The sequence below is a fragment of the Budorcas taxicolor genome, chromosome 8 (genome assembly GCF_023091745.1).
Source record: "Budorcas taxicolor isolate Tak-1 chromosome 8, Takin1.1, whole genome shotgun sequence".
NCBI lineage: Eukaryota > Metazoa > Chordata > Mammalia > Artiodactyla > Bovidae > Budorcas > Budorcas taxicolor.
In genome coordinates this window covers 91384222-91404210 of record NC_068917.1, presented here as the reverse complement: position 1 = coordinate 91404210, position 19989 = coordinate 91384222, and the positions used below count along the sequence as shown (strand labels likewise).

At 51.2% G+C, this 19989-nt stretch overlaps 2 protein-coding genes across 3 annotated transcripts in view; one reads left to right on the top strand and one right to left on the bottom strand.

Moving 5' to 3' along the window:
* SECISBP2 (SECIS binding protein 2) overlaps nucleotides 1-9009 on the top strand; it is a 36938-nt gene extending 27929 nt beyond the window's left edge. The window contains exons 15-18 of one of the 2 annotated variants that reach the window (XM_052645371.1): nucleotides 6810-6964; nucleotides 7284-7476; nucleotides 8143-8251; nucleotides 8370-9009. In XM_052645371.1, coding sequence (XP_052501331.1) covers nucleotides 6810-6964; nucleotides 7284-7476; nucleotides 8143-8246 — 452 coding nt within the window. In that variant the 3' untranslated portion in view covers nucleotides 8247-8251; nucleotides 8370-9009. Of the gene's footprint in view, nucleotides 1-6809; nucleotides 6965-7283; nucleotides 7477-8142; nucleotides 8262-8369 lie in introns of both variants that reach the window. The other variant, XM_052645368.1, reaches the window with a different exon arrangement.
* SEMA4D (semaphorin 4D) overlaps nucleotides 8963-19989 on the bottom strand; it is a 127591-nt gene continuing 116564 nt past the window's right edge. Inside the window, exons 17-19 of the mRNA XM_052645372.1 lie at nucleotides 16186-16395; nucleotides 12025-12122; nucleotides 8963-11653 (exon numbers count right to left, since the gene is read on the bottom strand). Coding sequence (XP_052501332.1) covers nucleotides 11627-11653; nucleotides 12025-12122; nucleotides 16186-16395 — 335 coding nt within the window. The 3' untranslated portion in view covers nucleotides 8963-11626. The remainder of the gene's footprint in view (nucleotides 11654-12024; nucleotides 12123-16185; nucleotides 16396-19989) is intronic.

Genomic DNA, 19989 nt, shown 5'->3' with positions numbered 1-19989 from the left:
CCTGCCGTTCATGCCCTCTGGCCCCCACAGCCCCATCTGCCACTTGGGGTTGGGGACCTTGGAAGTGCAGTTTGCTTCATTTTCTTTTAGTTGAGTTTTTTAAAATTTATTTTTAGTTGGAGGATAATTGCTTTACAGTTCTGTGTCACACGTCAACATGAATCAGCCATAGGTATACGTATGTCCCCTTCCTCTTGAACCTCTTTCCGACCTCCCACCCCAAACCATCCCACCACTCTGGGTTGTCACAGAGCACCAGGTTGAGCTCCCTGCGTCATAGAACAAATCCCCACTGGCTGGCTGTTTTACATACTTGTTTCCAAGTTGGTTGGATCACCAAGTGATCACTCTGAGCAGCTGGGCCTCTGCGGTCTTCACGACAAGGCTCAGGCTGGCCCACGCGGACCAGAGAGGATGTGTCCCTTCGTGCAGCAGGCCAGGTGCCATGCTGCTTGCCTCGGAGCTGGGGGGGTGGTCCCTCATATCACAGAGATTTCGTGACTGGCAGCTAGGCAGTCCCTGCATTGGGCTTTTCTTCCATGTGTGACTAACTTGTCTGTTCACCTACTAAAGGTGTGGGTTTGTCCAAGCCCTTGGCCATCTTGCTGATGCTGGAAGGTTGGTTCTCTTTTTCGGCATGTGATGTGCTGGGTGAGGGGACCAACAGACAGATGTCTGACATCTCCCTGGCCCTCAGCTGACCCACTTTGTATCCTCTTGGGGTGCTCAGTAGAGGGGCTGTTAGCAGCAGGATGCCATCACTCAGACACTGGTCTTCCATCTTAGTCTCAACATTCAGACTCCTCCTCTGGTCCCATTGCTCTCTCCCATGGTGTAGAATTCCACTTGGCTAGAACAGTGCTTTCAGGGAACCAGTCCAGATCCCAGTGCTGAGTCTTTCCGGTTGCTGTTTCCATCTGAACGCTTGAGGTTTCCTGACTTCTCTGCAGCATCCAGGGGCCCTTGGGCAGCAGCTGGACCTGCTCATGGCCAGCCCCGTGAACTCATCCCCGTCCTAGCTGGAGGCAGTCCAGTCCCTGCCATTGGAAAGGGCTCTCAGGTTCGTCCCTTTGGTTGTACACTGGTGGTGTCTCGACCACAATCCCATGGCAGACGCTGGGCTTTACACGAATCACCCCTCAAGCTCTCAGCCAGCTGCCTGCATGCCCCCTTAAAGTAGAGGGTGCTTCAGGCACTCTGCAGCTCCTCCTCGGGGGCCATTCTAGCTCTGTGCCTCCCATGCAGCTGTCATGCTGGGGATGTGTCTTCTGCTGGGCTCTGGTGGTGGTTGGCTCTCACATGCTGCCTTGTCTTGGGGCGTGTGCATCCCTGCGTCAGTGGCTTATGAGGAGAAAATGGCGGGACATCTAGAAGATGGTGCTTGAAATCCAGTCTTTCCAATTTCTGACCTTTATTTCTTTTCTCCCTTCTCGGTGGAAGCTTGTGGGAACTCCCCCGTGCCCAGGGTTCTGGGGGGTGGGACGGCATACAGGCAGTGCGCTCAGTCCTGGGACGTGCTGCGGGCTTTGTGCTCTGACTCTCCCTCCTGTTGGTCCTCTCTCGGCTCCCCCAGAACTGTGTTGCCCGGATGCTGGGTCTCCTGCACTGTCATCCACCTGTTAGTTTTCTTCTTCTCTTCAGCTCTTCAGTTCTGTTTTCTGTAAGGATTCTTTAGTTATGCTTCTTAATCTTTCATTTCTGCTGTTATTTTTAATTTCTGGGAGCTATTTTTATTGTTCTCCAAAGTTCCTGTGTTTGTAGCGGTTGCTTCGTGGATGCGTTTCCTCCCTGAGAATCATAGTGATGTGAGGGTCTCTTCCCCCTGCACAGCCTCCCTGCCGAGGTGGTTTGCTGTTTGAGCTCACGGTGGAGGTTTCTGCAGATGCCCAGGTCTCCTTGTCTGTTTGTCTTTAGCAGCAGCTAAAGCTGACTAGGGACTTCCCTGGTGGCTGAGTGAATCCCCCTACCAGTGCGGAAGACTTGGGTTCGATCCCTGGGTCGGGAACATCCCCTGGAGTAGGAAATGGCAACCCACTCCAGTATTCTTGCCTGGGGAATCCCATGGACAGAGGAGCCTGGCCGCTACAGTCTAGTGGGTCACAAAGAGTTGGACTCAACAAGTGACCAAGCAACAACAAAGCTGACTAGAATTCTGGGGATGAGGCTAGCACTTAAAGGCTGTGAGCTGCCTTTGAGAGCAGTGGTTCTCGAACTGTAGTGAGTCACCTGGGAAGCTGATGAAAACATAGACTTCAGAGTTTCTCCCTGAGCAGGTCCAGCAGACCCCAAAATTTGTATTTCTAGTAAGTTCTTAGTTGCTGCTGCCACTTCAGAGACCCCAGGCTAGAGCCTCTGCTGTGGGATGGCAACTGGGCTGCTGCTCTGTTGAAAAGCACCGTACTGGGTGCATCTCTGATGCCACATTTCCTGGGGAAGTACTCTCTCACTTTCTGCTGGGAGTCTGGGGTGAAGGGATGGAGGCCTTGACTTCTACCCTATGACCATGACCTTATCCTGACATTCACAGTTGGAAGTGTGGGCCCAGTGTCCTGCAGACCTGCCGCCCTGCTGCACCGCAGGCCCAGCATCAGGGTGTTGGTTGAGTGAAGCAGGTCTGGACTCCAGCTTGCTGTCACCTCATCTGAATTCCACAACTGTCTCAAATGCCCGGTGCTGCCAGTTAGTTGCTGAGTTCTGGGGGATGAATTCTAGGGTAAAGATGTTTTTCCACTGGTGCTTCTAGGCGTTTTCCTGCTGGTGGCTTAGGTCAGCTGAGTCACCTGTTTGTGTTTCAGCTTCCAAAATTCTTTTACTCATCTCAGAGTCTGCTGTGGATTTTCATATTTAAAAGACAAACCAAAAACCGGGAATATGTGTATTCAGTCAGTGGTCCGCCTTGCTCTTTCTCTAAGCCCCCACTCCTCTGATCATGCCAGAGAATGGAGCTGAGAGGGCATCTTAAGGATTTGTTAATGCATTTAAAATACGCTGTTTACTCATTTGTTCCTACCTTTTTTTTTGTTTTTTTGCCTTGGGCCATAAGGAACTTGATTACATGTTCTAGGAATGTTTCTTCCTTGGTTAAGACAGCCAATAGATTGTGGTCATTTTAAAGGTAAAATTGAGTATTACAGCCTGGGATTATGTTGAAATACTATTATTTGCTCAGAGTGGCATTTTGCCGAATAATTCTGAACTCAAACTTTAAATGGGAATTGTTGATCAGATATAGCATTTACGTGTTTTGTGTCGCTGTGAAACTTTGAGAAGCTGGCACTTGGAGATATTTTTCAGCTCTCATGAGTGAGGTTGGCAGGCAACCGGGCTGAGCAAAATCATTGAGACTTGGCTACTGTGTCAGGAAAAGTGGTGCATGCCTGCAGCATCCTCTCCCAGGGGGAGTCAGACAGGACAGGCTGAATTCCCCAAAACGAGATGCAGCGACACACGTGAAGTGTCATGTCATCTACCAGGGAAGCTCAATAGAGATAAGCACTCAGGATTTTTATTGGGGATGGTCACAAGGGCACCCTCTGCCAGGCAGATCCCCACATTCCAGACTTGCAGAAGGAAAGCCAGTGTTTATTGTAATCTGCATATGCATTTTGGGAACAGTAGTCACTCTTACCAGCTGGGTTCACAGGGGCACCCCCAAAGCCCAAGTTCAGGCACCAGCCAAGGGTCAGCCAAGTAAGCTGGCCTTTTTTAGGAGAGCAGCCATCTGGCCAGTCTTGTTATAGCTCTTTTCTGCACACTGCTCAAATAGCCTCTCTGATCAGTTCCTGAGCTGGGGAGGACGCAAAGCTGAGTCACCCTTGAGTGAGAGACCACGGAGCTGATGTTTAGGAGAGTCGTCAGTCTCCTGTTGGAAACATTTTGCTGTAAGGAACGCAGCCATCACCTAACCTCTGGTCCTGCCTCCGCCTTTTCCCCACCTGCCTAGGAGTAAATTTTCTCTGAAAAGTTCATATCCCCAGAAGTTGCTTCCTCATCACCTTTGATCTCTGCGGGTAGATCTGGGGAGAGGATAGACAGATTAAAAGGATGTGGGGCTTAACCATTAATTCCCTGTTAAATCTGCTGTGGAATGAATTCCCAGTTCCCTCGAAAGCAGTTGTTTTTCAGTCACTAAGTCATGTCCAGCTCTTTGTGACCCCATGGACTGCAGCGTGCCAGGCTTCTCTGTCCTTCACTCCCTCCCAGAGTTTGCTCCAACGCATGTCCATTGAGTCAGTGATGCCATCCAACTGTCTCATCCTCTGTTGCCTCCTTCCCCTCCTGCCCTCAGTCTTTCCCAGCATCAGGGTCTTTTCCAGTGAGTCGGCTCGTCATAACCAGATGGCCAGAGGATTGGAGCTTTAGCTTCAGCATCAGTCCTTCCAGTGAATATTCAGGGTTGATTTCCTGCCTCCTTCCCCTCCTGCCCTCAATCTTTCCCAGCATCAGGGTCTTTTCCAGTGAGTCGGCTCGTCATAACCAGATGGCCAGAGGATTGGAGCTTTAGCTTCAGCATCAGTCCTTGCAGTGAATATTCAGGGTTGATTTCCTTTAGGATTGACTGGTTTGATCTCCTTGTTCTCAAGGGACTCTCAAGCATCTTCTCCAGCACCGTAGTTCGAAAGCATCAGTTCTTCAGTACTCAACCTTCTTTATGGACCAACTTTTTGTATAGTCCAGCTCTCACACCCATACATGACTACTGGAAAAGCCATAGCTTTGACTCTGTGGACCTTTGCAGGCCAAGTGATTTTCTGCTTCTTAATACACTGTCTAGGTTTGTCATAGCTTTTCTTCCAAGGAGTAAGCATCTTTTAATTTTGTGGCTGCAGTCACCATCCACAGTGATTTTGGAGCCCAAGAAAATAAAATCTGCCACTGTTTCCACTTTTTCCCCCTATCTATTTGCCATGAAGTGATGGAACCGGATGCCAGGATCTTAGTTTTCTGAATGTTGAGTTTTAAGCCAGCTTTTACTCATCAAGAGGCTCTTTAGTTCCTGTTCGCTTTCTGCCATTAGAGTGATATCATCTGCATATCCAAGGATGGATATGCATTTGAGAAGTTGTTCTTTTGAAAGAAAATCAGGTAATATGTAATTAGGTACCCAGTGATAAGAGATCTTAGGAGATTTTTCCTTTCTCCTGTAGATGTTGTGTGTTCCCTCAGGAAGTCGTCAGTTTGCAGAGGAACCGGGCTGGGGCCACACTGCCTCTAGGGGGCACTGCAGCCCCCACAGGCGGGCACACTGCTTCCTCCAGCCTCCCTGGTCTTCAGGTGCTTCTGTTAGCATTTTCTTGTGAGGCAAGGCTGAGCAACTTTCCACTTGTTTAAGGGCTTGGCATTTTCTGTGAATTGTTGATTATTTGCCCATTTGTCTTTCAGGGGGTCAGTCTTCTAAATTCACATAAACTTTTTTTTTTTAAATAATAATGAGCCACTTTGGTTAAGAATTGTGAATATTTTTCCAGTTTGTCACGTGCCTGTTTTTCTTTAAGCCTCTTTGGCCATTCAGAGATTGGGTGTGTATATGTGGATATTTTTTATTCTTGTTTTTATTGCATCTAGGTTTTATGTTATTCTTCAATCTTCTTACTCCAGGGTTATTAACTTTTTAATTCAGTTTTTTCCCTTGTTCTTCTTTGTTTTTATTTATTTAGGAAGAATGCATTTCAGTCTGAGATGGATTTTTGCAGAGGCTGACCCCGCTGTCTCTTTGCACCTTCTGTGCTTCAGGGGACTCTTGCCAACCTGCTTAAGTGCCACTCATTCGGATGATTTCTGGGCCTTCATTCTGTCACCCTGTATCCCATAATTTACGTTCTTACAGTTCTGTGGCAAAGCTTTACTATCTGGAAATGCTAGCCTGACATCAATTTCTTTTTTCAAAAGGCCATTCTCATTTTGTGTATTTCGTATTTCTCAAAAAAAAGTCCCACTTAGAGTAAGTTACATTATAAAAAGTTTTAGATTAACATAGCATTGACGTATGAGCATATTGGTTCGTTCCACCCAAGAGCATAGATGCCTTTGGCTTAGATTTCCTTTTGTATTTCACTAGCATGTTGAGGCTGCTTTGTAAATCACTCACGTTTCTTGCTACATTTATCCTCACCTGTTGTAGCCTTTGGTTGCACTTGTACGTGGAATCACCTCTCCCATTCTGCGTTCTAGCTGGCTGATGTTTGCACGCGTATGGGTGGTTTCTGTGTTACTCACGCACAGATGCCCGGATGTGATTCTCTTACTGGTAACAGCTTGTCGGTGTTGCTGGTTTCCGACTCTGCGTGAGCATCACTCACACACACAGCTCCTTCACCCTCTCTGCCTGTAGTGCCACCCCTCCCCTCCCCACCCTCCTTCTGCCAGGCTGTGTCTCACTGGGAGGCAGAGTAGGATTACTCAGGGACCTCCCCTCTTAGGGTTTCCATCTTTTTAAGTGGGTACCGCCTCCCCTCGTAGGGTTTTGTGAGGATACAGGAGCCAATCCACCCAAGGCCATTAGACCCAGACTGGCACACAGTATTCATCGAACTAAGGCTTCCTTGTCCCGTTTCACACAGTGCCAGCTGCTGGCTTGATGTGGACTTATTTTATAGTGATTTATTGCTTTAGAAGTGTCTCTTGAACAGTTGATTTCTTCCATGTGGCCAAGGGTAATAGTGTACTTCCACCACAGTGACTGGCTTTCCTGGTGAAACCTGGCCTGGGGGGGAGTGTCACCCTCCATCGGGAAAAGCTCTTGGCAGCCAGTGTCGCCAGCGTGCTCCTCGGATGCCCTCCCCTGTCATTTTTCCTTGTCCTCCGAGCAGGTGGGCTAGACGACACCCTGCACACCATCATTGACTACGCCTGTGACCAGAACATCCCCTTTGTGTTTGCTCTCAACCGCAAAGCTCTGGGGCGCAGCCTGAACAAGGCTGTTCCCGTCAGCGTGGTGGGCATCTTCAGCTACGACGGGGCCCAGGTGAGGCGGGGGTGCTGGCCTGTCTTGCTCTGGGAGGGAGTCAGGGGGGATGGTGGTTGTCTGCACTTCACTGGCAGAGTAGCCCTGAGCCCTTGGGGCCCCAGTCTTAAAAGCGGTAGCCTCGGTGGCCTGGTTTCCTTAAAAACCCAGAAATGTGATTCCAGTTTTGCTCTGGGCTCACTGGTGTCACAGAGGAGCCTCAGGAAGGCCTGAGGGCAACACCCCTGGTACCTAGGCGGGCATCAACCCTCCTTTCCCTGTAGAGGGTACCTTCGCCAGTTTGCAGGCGACCTCACTTGTACTCTGGTTTCTGCTCAAGGACCAGTTCCACAAGATGGTGGAGCTGACGATGGCGGCCCGGCAGGCCTATAGGACTATGCTGGAGAACGCACGCCAGGAGCCGTTGGGTGAGCTCGGGCCCTGCGCCCCCGCCAACCCACCCAGTCAGGGCCCCAGCTGCCCTGTGGAGGACAGCCCCCTGGCCCCCGCTGGAACAGAGGAGCCACCCTACAGTGAGTGCTGGGGGAGTGGAGCTGGGGCCCGTCGTCCTCTAGGTCTTCATCAACGCTGATTGAACAGGGTGCCCGGGAGAGCGGCATGGCCACTGTGGCAAAACTAGCTGCAGAAGGCCTTGTTAAGCCCGGCCCGTGTTTAAGAGGTGGTCTCAGGTGCGGGAGGGGAGGGCTGGTGAGTGAGTATCTCAGACAGAGCTTCCTTGGGTCACATGGCGTCCTGAGGGCAGCTGAGAGGACAGCTGTACCCCTGGCGGGTGGTTGTCAAGACCGGCATCCACCGACCTGCTTGATCCTGTTCGCGAGGGGGAGGTTGCAGTTGGGGAATTTTGCTCGAGTCCTTTCCAGGCCCCACTTAGGGAGCCAGTTTGCTGGGCAGGCTGTGTGCTGCTTGCTTTCCAAGAGACTTCCCTGACTATAGTGGCCCAGAGGCTAAACAATCCGCCTGCAATGCAGGAGACCCGGGTTTGATCCCCAGGTCGGGAGGATTCCCCTGGAGAAGGCAATGGCAACTCACTCCAGTACTCTTGCCTGGAGAATCGCATGGACAGAGGAGCCTGGTGGGCTACAGTCCACGGGGTTGCAAAGAGTTGGGCATAGCTGAGCGACTTCACTTTCCCTGGCTGATCCTGCCTGTCTGTTAGTGGTGTGCTTTCTTGTTCCCAGTTCAAGTCTGGAGAAACCATGTGGAAGCATACAGTCGGTGTGCCCTGGAGCTGGAGGAGTCGCTGGAGGCTTCAACCTCTCAGATGATGAACTTGAATTTGTAACAAGAGTTCGTTCCTGTGTGTTTGTGTATTTGAGGTGGGGGTGGGGGGTTGAAAGACTTTGGGGCCTTTTTCTTCTTCTGTTTTTCGTTGACTTACTTGTGTTGTGTATGGCTGTTCAACTAGGGAGGTAACCAGCAGTGTTTGTAGCTGTCCAAGAGCTGCGAGTCCTGCAGAGGGGCACTCAGTAGGCTGGTGGAGACCCTCACAAAGCCTTGGGATGCAGCCTCGGCTCTCTGAGCACAATATGAGTCTGGAAGATGCTGGACAAGGTGGTACTCAGAGTACTCTGCTGCTGTGGACAGCTGAGCCAAGTTCGTTTGTGGAAAGCAGCGGTGGGCTGAGGCGATGTGGCTCCGAAGGCGGGGTAGTTCCACCCCGTGTTCCCAGTCCCGGTGACCCGCACAGCCCTGCAGAAGCCGTGGGGGTGGGGTACGGGGAATACTTTTCTCAGGATATGGCTTTTTAGCCAGAAGATTTGGGGATACTTGGAGGGTCTGCTAAAATGAGCCTCAGAGGGAAAATCAGTTCTCTAACCTGTGACCTTTTGACATGAATATTCCTTTTATTGTTTATTTTTCAAAGAAACAATTTTGAAGTTCCTAAATCTCAGTTTTGATAATTTACAAATATTTTCTTTCTTTTGTAAATAAACATATTGCGAATGTGGTTTCTCAGAGGCCAGAAGGATAGAAGTTTACTTTCATATTTTCCTGTAAGTAAGAGGGCTTATTTATTTTGAATAAAGAGTGATTATTTAATTTCACTGGAGACTCTGGTCACCTTGGTCTAATCAGCGCTTCCTACATCCTGATCTGTATTTTGGGGGCACTCTTCTTTGAACTGAAGGGGGCCGAGCAGGAAGAGGTTTGCTGCTCTCATATCTCTTGGATCTCGAAGGTAGTGACTGTGAAGTCTCCAGCCCTTAGAGATCCTGTTGCTGGACCCACCTTGGTCCAGCCTGCTGGAGAGCTGGCCACATGAGAAATGGCAGGATCAGACTTTGACTGCTTTGCGTTGGTCAAGCAAGCAAGGTACCTGGTGGGATTTGCAAGTGCTGTTAGTTGAATTCAGTCATGGCAGATGTACTTTTGTGAGTGAGTGGCCTGTGGGAAGCAAAATAATGTGAAGTAACGAGTTGGAAGGGCGTCCCGCATGGCTCAGTGGTAAAGAATCCACTTGTAATGCAAGAGAAGCAGGAAACATGGAATCAGTCCCTGGGTTGGTAAGTCCCCAGGAGGAGGAAACGGCACTCTACTCTAGTAATCTTGTGTGAAAAATCCCACGGACAGAGGAGCCTGGTGGGCTACAGGCCGTGGGGTCAAAAAGAGTCGGACATGACTGAGTGATGGGAGCACAGCGCAGTGAGTTGGAAAGAGCCTGCTGTGGCCAGGGCTGATGGCGAGGTGGAGGTTGTCTGTGTAAAGTACCAGTCTGTCTTTTCATCTGTTGTTCCCAATGAGTACCCTGCTCTCATACACTTGCTGAGCTGTTTCAATGAGGAACATGCAATCTGGTCCAGCAAGCTCTCCATCCGGTCACAGGTTTCTCCCTTAGGGCCACCAGAAGGAACAGCAGCAGGGAGGGTCCCCACCCCACTGTCCCCATCAACTGTGGTAGGTTTGAAAATAGATTATTTGAGAGTAAAGGTTCCATAATGAACGTACAGGCAGAAAGTTAACTTGTCAGCTGTATTCAGCAGTCTAGAACTATAAAACTGATACATAAAAAAAAAAACAAAACCCACATTAAAAAGTCTCTGCTAGAGATGCAGGTTGTCTGTCTAGAGCCCCAAGGCCTCTGGGTCTGGTGGTCAGATTAGCTGAACGAAGTAGGTGGGTTTTAACATCACATTAAGCTGCTCAGAGGCTTTGCTTCTCGTGTGACTTAACGTTGGGTTGCCCTGGCAGCCAGGGCATGGTGTCACTTTCCTGGCAGGGGCCACTGCTGCAGGTGACACAGTGACCTACTCTATGCTGATGGCACCGCGGGAAGCAGGCAGCCTTCCCGAGTACAGACACTCTTCATGGAGCAAACGTTTCAATGGAACTCTTTATTTTTTTCTCACAGTTCAGAGAACCAGAACTCATCTTCATAACTACCTTTCCCACCAGAACCCTACATGCTGATATTACAATAACTGCAAGTGTCTGTTCCGATCCTAGCACCAAGGAGAAGGCCCTGCCCATAGAGCAGAGCAACCACCCCACAAGAGACCCACAGTGAGAGCGGATGGATATTGTACCAAAAGTCTTGTCACAGTGCATTGTGGGTGATCTGTGATCCAGCTTGGCCTCTGTTGACAAGGTGGACCGGCAGCTCGGTGGTAACCAGGATGACTTTGACCCCAAAACCAGCCATCCTCAGAAGCCTTGTTTACAACGGATCCTGGAAGTGACTGGCTGGAAATGTGTGCTGCTCTTGAACAAAGACACCCAGCTTCAGAACAAGGGGTCTGGAAACAGGCTGTGGTCATGAGGCCGAGATGTCCATTTGCTAGGGTCATGAGAAGTACCACTTAATTTAACAAGAGATTTTGGTTTTATGATAGATGAACATTCCACTAAAAGCAGTCATTCTGCAAATAGTGCCTATAAGGTTCTAGGCTGAGCAGCCTCGGCCGCCACATTTATACACAGCAGTCTCCAGGTGCAGTGTGAATAACTTGGGGACCCCATAGCACGTGGACAGAGTACCCTCATTAGACCCGTACTGCCGTGAGCAGAGTGACTGGGACCCAGGAGACGCAGACCTGCTGGCCTTTCCATCAGACAGGCTCGACACCTGGGCCATGGCTGCGAGTGGACAGGTGCACACTTGAAGCTTTAGGAAACAGGCAGTGACATTAGTGAATAATAACACAAAGTCTCCCATCCAAGTTAGCGCCTGAGTTTGGACCTCAGCACTCAAGGTTTAAGGCAAATTCTGGTCATCTGGAGCCTTGTTCTTCCTGCCTTGTCTCTCAGAGCTGAGTGTGAAGGGGCTCCAGAGCAGTAAAACCAGCAGTCACGAGAGCTGAGCTCACACTGGGCTGTGTGAAGGACAACCCATTGCCTGACACGAAATTAACTCAGACCTGTGGAGTGTAACAACAGTGCTTCTGCAAAAGGACCCATCATGCACACTGCTGTCTTAACCAGAGTTCCTGTCTATAGCCTGTTAACCTCGCTTTCCTGCTCCTGCCAGACAGGCCATTCTATCCCATCTAAGTACCTAATTAAAACAGACGTTCTGGCTACTGCGCAGGCCCCCTCAGGGCTCCGTGTTCTCTGCTGTGCAAACCGAAGAGCTGTGTCCAGCAGATAAGGAGCTCACTGCCCTGCGGCCTCGGACTACGTGGCAGGTGGCAGCATGGTCAGCCTGGTCAGCACGGCTTCCTGTGGCTAGAGTGCGTCCCGGTTACAGCTTTCCTGAAAGAACACCATGGACTTCAGTTCTTGGTAGGATAGAAAAGCCTGGAACCTCCTTCCCATGTGCTCCCTGGGGTGGGGTCCAGGGTCCTGCAGGAGGGAAGCCTGGGCCTACTAAGCTCTGGACTAGAGGTTAGGGTGACCATGGGGGGCCTCTTGTTGGAAGCAGCTGGCCCCACCTAACCTGGTTTCCTGTAAGAGCCCCCTCTCCCTCCCCTGAGGCTGGAGGGTGACAGGTAGAAGGGGTGTGGGTTTCAGAAAGCACAACTGCTTGGTGGGCCAGGAGGAAGCACATGGGGCCCCCTGGCAGGATAGGCCCCCAAAGGGACAGCTGCCCAGACCCCTGCCCACCCTCATGCCCGGCCGCGTACCCACGCCTTCCTCCAGTTCTGCATCATGCGGTCGTGCTCCCCAGCCACAGCCCTCCAGCTGGCGAGCTCTCTGGTCCACCTCTCCTGCTGGGTCGCCTCTGCAAGATAGAGGGGGCACTCCAGATCTCAGCTTCCAGGCCTTCATGGCCCCCGCGCTGGGTCCCCCCTCCAGCCACAGAGGCTGTGCTGCGAGCTGAGTGACACCCCTCTGCTGGGCCGAGCCGAGTGGGCTTGTAAAAGTGAAGTTGCTCCATCATGTCCGATTCTGCGACCCCATGGACTGTAGCCTACCAGGTTCCACCGTCCATGGGATTTTCCAGGCAAGAATACTGGAGTGGGTTGCCATTTCCTTCTCCAGGAGATCTTCCCTACCCAGGGGTTGAACCTGGGTCTCCGGCATTGTAGGCAGACGTTTTACTGTCTGAGCCACCAGGGAAGTCTTGTTTACTCCTCAGGCCTTCACTTCCTGGCTGTGGGGGCTTCCCCAGTCATGTCCCCTGCCTGCTGTTTCCAGCTCCCATGGCAGCTGCTCCCCAAGGCCACACTGGCGCTGTCCCTCACATCTCACTGGCACCTCTGGTGCCACCAGGAGAGGGGCTAACTCCCCACACCTCACGGGGCACTGCACTCATCCTGGCAGGCTGGGGCTGCTGCCAGCTCCTTCGAGGGAGATTGGTTGCCAACATTCCGAAACCAGCTTGGTCACTAGGGCTGGCGTCCTGTTACATCACCTGCCACTCACTCCACACCTCCTTGCGTGTGTTTGATCACTTATGGATACAAGGTCACAATTTGTAAGACACTTGTTTTCGGTTCTAAGTTATAGCCGACTCTTCACAACCTCACGACTTTCACGCCAGGCTTCTTGGCCCTCCGCTATTTCCCAGAGTTTTCTCAAATTCATGTCCATTGAGCCAGTGATGGTATGTAACCATCTCAACCTCTCACAAGATTCATTTTATCTTGACAGCAACAGCCAAGGGCATTTTACAGAAATGAAATTCTAGGTGGGAGAGAGTATCTGTCATTTCCTTTTCCCTGGTAATTCCCACGCAAAGGACAAAGGACCTTTTAAAATATGCATATTTACATATAAACTCCATCTTGAAAATGGATGAACAGGAGAGGAAGCTGAAAAGCTGGAAGTTGAGAAATAGAGGGACCAGTGGAAACAGCCTCGGTAGAACCAGCAGACGCCAAGCTTGCAGGGTCCAAGGCCGGCAGCAGTGGGGAGGCGGTCGGGACCTTGGGAGCTGAGACAGGGTAGGCTGTGCACTCTTGCACAGCCCCCAGGCCCTAACCACTCTCCACAGCCAGGGTGCTGCCCTCCGTCTGCTCCTGAAGACTGGTGGTCTTGGAGAGCTCAGGACCAGGGGCCTAGGCAGTACCTGCTCTGAAGGCAGACTAAATGATGAGGCCCCAGCCTCTTGCCAACCCCTGTCCTCACAGATAATCCAACCTGAGCCATGTGGACTTAGCTGGAGCCCCTCCATGTGACAGTGGAGGGGTGCAGGGCAGACCAACTCCCTAGTGCACATAGGAACAGCCTGGAGAACTTGAGATGCCCCCGGGACTTGGGAGGGGCTCTGCATTTCTAAGGAGCTCCCAGGTAGACAGATGCTGCCCATCCAAAGGCCACACATTGGGTAGATGACTATCAAGGGTCCCAAGACTTTGGAGGGAAACAGAACCATCAAAAAGGAACAGCTGAGAGGGGAAAGAACTGGAAAATCCTCTCAATAACCTTGGAAAGGGGAGAAGATACTACATCCATGAGACGAGAAGAGAATGCAGTCATGACAAAAAATGAAAACTGAGTAGTGAAAGTGTGACAGTGGAGCAAAAATTCACCAACAGGTGGGAAAGATAAAGTTGAGAAAAGCTAACAAGTAGAGGTGACAGGATAGAGAAGATGGACAGAGAGCCAGGCCAAGTAGCCCAGAATGTAGGAGAACAGTTTCATGGAGACAGGAAATGAGAAAAGTAAGTGCTGAATACTTCTGATAGTTGAAGGGCAGAGGCTACCAAGTGTAAGGGGTCTAGCCAGGCACTGATTGATACAGTGCTCAGAAAGACGGTGGTCACATGGGGTCACAGGGAGACCCTCAGGAGCAGAAGACAGAGCCAGCATCACACTAGGGAATGATTTTCACATCAGAATTGTCCACCCCGCTGGTAAGTGAAGATGGAGAAAAGACATAGGCTCTCAAAATGCTGTCTTCCCCCAGACACACTGAGTGTGCCAGAAGAAACACTTTAGAGAAAAACGGAGAAAGTCAAAGGAACACCAGAAACAGGTCATGAGACCCAATACCAGGGGAACGGAATCTCCAGCCTCAGCGGGAAGGGCTGGTTCCCAGAAGGCACACAGCTCCTGGTGCAGAGGGTCTGGGGAGCTGACAGTAGGGGGACCCAGTGTGTCTGTGCTAATCGGGGATTTAACTGCAGAGTCTGGGTGGCTGTAATGACAAGTATGAACCAAGCAAAACAACAACCAAGGAAAATGGGCTGGTTCAAAACCAGGAAAGGAGTATGTCAAGGCTGTGTTGTCACCTTGCTTATTTAACTTCTTTGCAGAATACCCTGAATGCTCAGTTGGTAAAGAATCCGCCTGCAATGCAGGAGACCCCAGTTTGATTCCTAGGTTGGGAAGACCTGCTGGAGAAGGGGAAAAGCTTCTCATTCCCCTATTCTGGCCTGAAGAATTCCATGGACTATATAGTCCATGGGGTCGCAGAGTTGGACAGGATTAAGTGACTTTCACTTGCATTTGGGATTCCCTGGTGGCTCAGACAGTAAAAGAGTCTGCCTGCAATGCAGGAGACCCGAGTTTGATCCCTGGGTCAGGAAGATCCCCTGAAGAAGGAAGTGGCATCCCACTCCAGTATTCTTGCCTGGAAAATCCCATGAACAGAGGAGCCTGGGGGGCTACAGTCCATGGGGTCACAAAGAATCAGACACTTTGCAGAGTACATCACACGAAATGCTGGGCTGCATGAATCACAAGCTGGAATCAAGATTGCCAGGAGAAATATCAGTTACCTCAGATATGCAGATGATACCACTCTAAGGGCAGAAAGAGAAGAGGAACTAAAGAGCTTCTTGAAGGTGAAAGAGGAGAGTGAAAAATTTGGCTTAAAACTCAATATTTAAAAAACTTAAGATCATGGTATCTGGTCCCATCATTTCTGGCAAATAGATGGGGGAAAAGCAGAAGCAGTGACAGGTTTTATTTTCTTGGGGTTCCAAAACCAATGGATGACGACTGCAGCCATGAAATTAAAAGACACTCCTTGGAAGAAAAGCTATGACAAATCTAGATCGCATATTATAAAGCAGAACCCTCCCTTGCTGACAAAGGTCTGTATAGTTAAAGCTATGGTTTTTCCAGTAGTCATACATGGATGTGAGAGTTGGACCATAAAGCTGAGCAAGGAATTGATGCTTTTGAACTGTGGTGCTGGAGAAGACTCATGAGAGTCTTTGGACAGCAAGGAGATCAAACCAGTTAATCCTAAAGGAAATCAGTCCTGAATACTCATTGGGAAGGACTGATGCTGAGGTTAAAGCTCCAATACTTTTGCCACCTGATGAGAGGAGCTGAGTCATTGGAAAAGACCCTGATGCTGGAAAAGATTGAAGGCAAAAGGAGAAAGGGCAGCAGAGGGTGAGATGTTTTAGATCACTGACTCGCTGGACATGAATCTGAGCAAACTTCAGAAATACTGAAGGAGCAGGAAGCCTAGCATGCTGTGGTCCATGGAGTCATAAAGAGTCAGATACAACTTAGCAACTGAACAAGAAAAACAACAATAAACCAAGAAAATGGACCGGCACTGTGGTTGGTTATGTGGGAAACAAGTACAGAAGGGGAAGTCATTACAGAGTTGTTATCTGGCCATACAGAGTTGGCCATCCTTATAATGTAAGTCTAACATTGGGAGGACGGGTTTGGCAGCCAGCATGTGTGCATGTGTGCTTATGGGCCCCGGTCTGTGTGTGTGCAGGTGGGCACACACAGGCATGCAGTTGGGAGATAAGACAGTGAAAAAGTAACTTTCTGTCTTGATGAAAGTCGATAGGTAATCTCCAGACTGAAATGTCCCCATGCAAGCCTGCTTGCTGCTCAAGGGACAAGGATAAACAGTGAAGCTCACTTACCAAGCCTGGTCACGGTGACCCGCACCCTGGAGGTCTTGTTCCCGGCCCAGGAGAGCACAGAGCAGCGGTACTCGGCACTCTCCCGGAGGGCGTCTCGCAGCCAGCTGAGCACGAGGGCCCTGCCATCGGGCAGTGTATGGGTCTGTGTTGGCACACACACCTCCAGCTCGCGCCCATTCTTCTCCCAGAGGAAGTGAACATCCGCAGGACCTGGGGATACACAGACCGTCTTCACCCCTGGGACCCCCACTAGGGGTCATGGGAACTATGATATGGGAGGCAGGGGGTGGGGGCTTCCCAGATGAGGGGTCTTGTCCCAGCTTGTCCCAAAGTGACAGGACAGCTTTCTCCTAAATCTCTGTCCTTTCCCTGGAGGTGGTTCCCCACTGTGGTCCCCAGGGAGTAAAGGGGCACAAACACTTCACCACCTCGTGCCCTGTAGCTCCCCGCTCCTTGACCTTGCTCGGGTGCCCTTGCACGGCCATGTCCCCAGGACACGCACGCAGTGCACCCCCGTGACATGCCTGGCAGCTGTGCTCTGGAGAGGGTGTGTATTCCACACAGAAGGTCTGGGCCTGGGAAACTCATGTGCCCACCTGGCCCTGCTGCCCCCACCTTTGGCCTAAAGCTCTGCCCCTGCAAGCCTGCTCCCTCTCCCTGGGGCATCGGGAGGTCAGAGCTGCCTGCCCCTTGGGGCCTGGCTGGGCCGCCATGACCAGGGGTGGGACTGTCATCAGGAGCTCCTAGGAGCACCGGGGTGCTGAGAAGGGCTGACAGCCTGTCTTACAGAATAAGGACTTGGAGGAAAATGGACTGTAGGTGGAGAAGGGCCCAGGCCAAAGCCCCCTTCCTGAAGCATGCCAGGGTTCCATGCACCATAACCCCCAGATCCCATGCTCATTACAGAGAGGCCGGGGGGTGTGGGCCTTGGAGACCAGTGTGTGGAGAGCCTGGGGCAAAACTGGGCTCTGGCCCCAAGGCTGGAATCAGCCTCACTCAGCATGGCACCTCCTGGATGGGGCCCCCGTTCCTCTGTATAACGTGCGGCTGGGTGATCCCAGGGTTTCAGGCTTCATCCTGAGCCCCAAGGGCTGTGCTGAGTCAGGCCCACCTCCTGTCCCTACTAAAGAACAAGCAAGCCAGGGCATCTCCCCAGCATCTGATAAGACACCGGCTTCCACTCTAACGTGGGCCAAAGGCAGGACAAGTTCCGACTGAAACACCCAGTCAGCACCTAGGCTCCTTCCTAGGGTATGTGCAGACCCTGTGGCTGAGCTGAGCTGTGACAGCACAGGACAGTCCAGGTGTTAGACAGCAGCAGCTGCTGCCTGCCCCAGGTACCTGAGGGGTTCAGAGCCAGGCAGGAGAGGGAGGCAGGCCCTGGGGGAAACCTACGCCCTCTGTTCCTGCTGCTCCCAGGAACAGAGCAGGGGGCCATGCTGAGGCCATTCCCCCCCACTGCCTGTGCCAGCCGAGCACCCCAACCATGCGGACCAGGGGGCCCTTCTGGCCTCCTTGCCCAGGGACCTAGCTCCCTGACAAATGCCTACTATTCCATGTCGATTGTACCACCCTGGGCGGGCAGGCGGGCAGGTCAGAGTCTGACCTGGACCAGAGCAGCCCGGCCTGGATCACAGTCCTGCCTGAGAATCAGCTTTCAAGAGCTCAATTCCATCTGAGATGCCCACCAACCTGGGAAGGACATAATAAAACATTTCACACAGGATGGTCAGGAGTACCAGGACTACATCTATCTGTGGCTGGAGTTCACCAAGCAGGAAAAACCAATGACAGAGCCGAAGGATTAAAAAAACTGCATGAAAACAACAGGCATCTGGGTGTGCTTGTGAGTGGGAGCGTGTGTGCACGCTGGTGGCTGGTGCAGGCGGTTGGCTGAGATGTTTCTTTGTCACATGCTGGGCTTTTTACAAGGGGAGAGAGAAAATTAAATTACCTTTGATGGACTCCTAGTGAGTCAGGTCCCCATGTGACCCCCTGGGGCCTAGTCACCTTTGACCCACCACATTCAGGATCCTCAAAGATGTGATTTGATTCTGCTCTTTATACTTCCCTGAAGTTTCAAATTCACTACAACAAGCAAATACTGCTTCTACAATAAAACAGAGTGCTATGTGGAAGAAAGACACGAGCCACAGGCTCTGGAGGGAGTTCTGAAAGGTGTTCAGAAGAGATTCACACGGCAGCTCCCTGCTGTACAGGTACCATGCGGACCGTGGGGTCTGTTCACTTGTTTTCTGTGTGGGGTTGTTGGTGTTTTATTCTATCACCATTGTATGTGTGCTCAATCGTGTCTGACCCTTTGCGACCCCGTGAACTGTAGCCCACCAGGCTACTCTGTCCATGGGATTCTCCAGGCCAAGAATACTGGAGTGGGTTGCCATGTCCTTCTCCAGGAGATCTTCCTGACCCAGGGATCAAACCTGCGTCTCTTGTATTGGCAGGCGGCTCCTTAACCACTGAGCCAACCAGGAAACCATAATTTGGTACAATATACATTTTTGTATACAGAACATTTTGTACCCTACCCGCAGATAACTCTCTACTCTTATTTTCAGATATGCATACCTATACATATATGCAGACCCACACGTACAGGTACACACACCTGTGTCTGTGACATCTGCTGGGTGCCTGCCTCCCTTTAACTGAAGGCACTTGGTGACACCATGCTTCATTTAGTCATTCCGCTGCTGGTGGGCAACTTTGTGCAGTCTAACTCTAAAACCTGATACAAGCCATGACTGATCAAAAATTCAGACTTCTCAGAACAGACAGTGAGGTCAGTTCTCATCTCCTCGCCCTGCCCAGTGGTGACATGCACTGAGTCACTAGGACGGGGGCCCAAAACGTGGGTCACAGGAACCTCAGATAGGTTCTCCTGACCGATGCTGAGACAAAGAACCCAGGTGGCCTGAGCTGGGGACAATTCGTCACCCTGAACCATACAGGCCAGGACCTCTCAGGAGCCAAATTCTCCTTAGACCCACAGTCATTGGGGCACAAACAACATGAAAATCACTCCCACATGCACCTTTACATGAAGCACCATTAAATGTTCTCTAAATGGGGATTTAACCGTGTCAAGTATTAAAAATGTTAAAGTACTTACGTTCCACTTATTCTTTTTAAAAAACTATCCAACTCATTCTGAATGCAGAAGAGATTAAAGAGAGAGGGAAAGGAAAAGTTAAAACCGGTCAGCAGGGCCAACACATGATGTCAGTGGGGACCTGGGGCAGCAAGCCAAACCCGCCTGCCCTGTCTCCCCGGGGCCTGCTACCAGGAAATTTGGGGTGCTGGGCCCATCCCTCATAGCCACTGTGGGCTGGGGCCGCCAGCAGTCTCGGGTCCCAGCCACTACTTCAGGTCTGTGGGACTGTTGGCTCCACCCTGTCCAAGGAAACCGCTAGGCACAGTTGACTGTGGGTATGTTTTAGTTGCTCAGTTGTGTCCAACTCTTTGCGACCCCTTGGACTGTAACCCCCCAGGCTCCTCCGTCCATGGGGTTTTCCCAGCAAAAATACTGGAGTGGGTTGCCATTTCCTTCTCCAGTATATTCCACTGTGTGACAAAACCAGAACTCTTCTGAGCAGTGGCCCCTTCTGGAGGGAAGCCGACCCATCCTAGAGGTGAAGGGCCTGAGAGCCCCTAGCTGGAGAGGGGTGTAAGATCACCCCAAGTCATCGGGCCATGTCCTGTGCAGCTCCAGGCATCCCCCACCCTGTGCTCAACTCTGACTCTGGGGCCAGCTACCCCCCATATTCACACCGAGTCCTGCAAGCT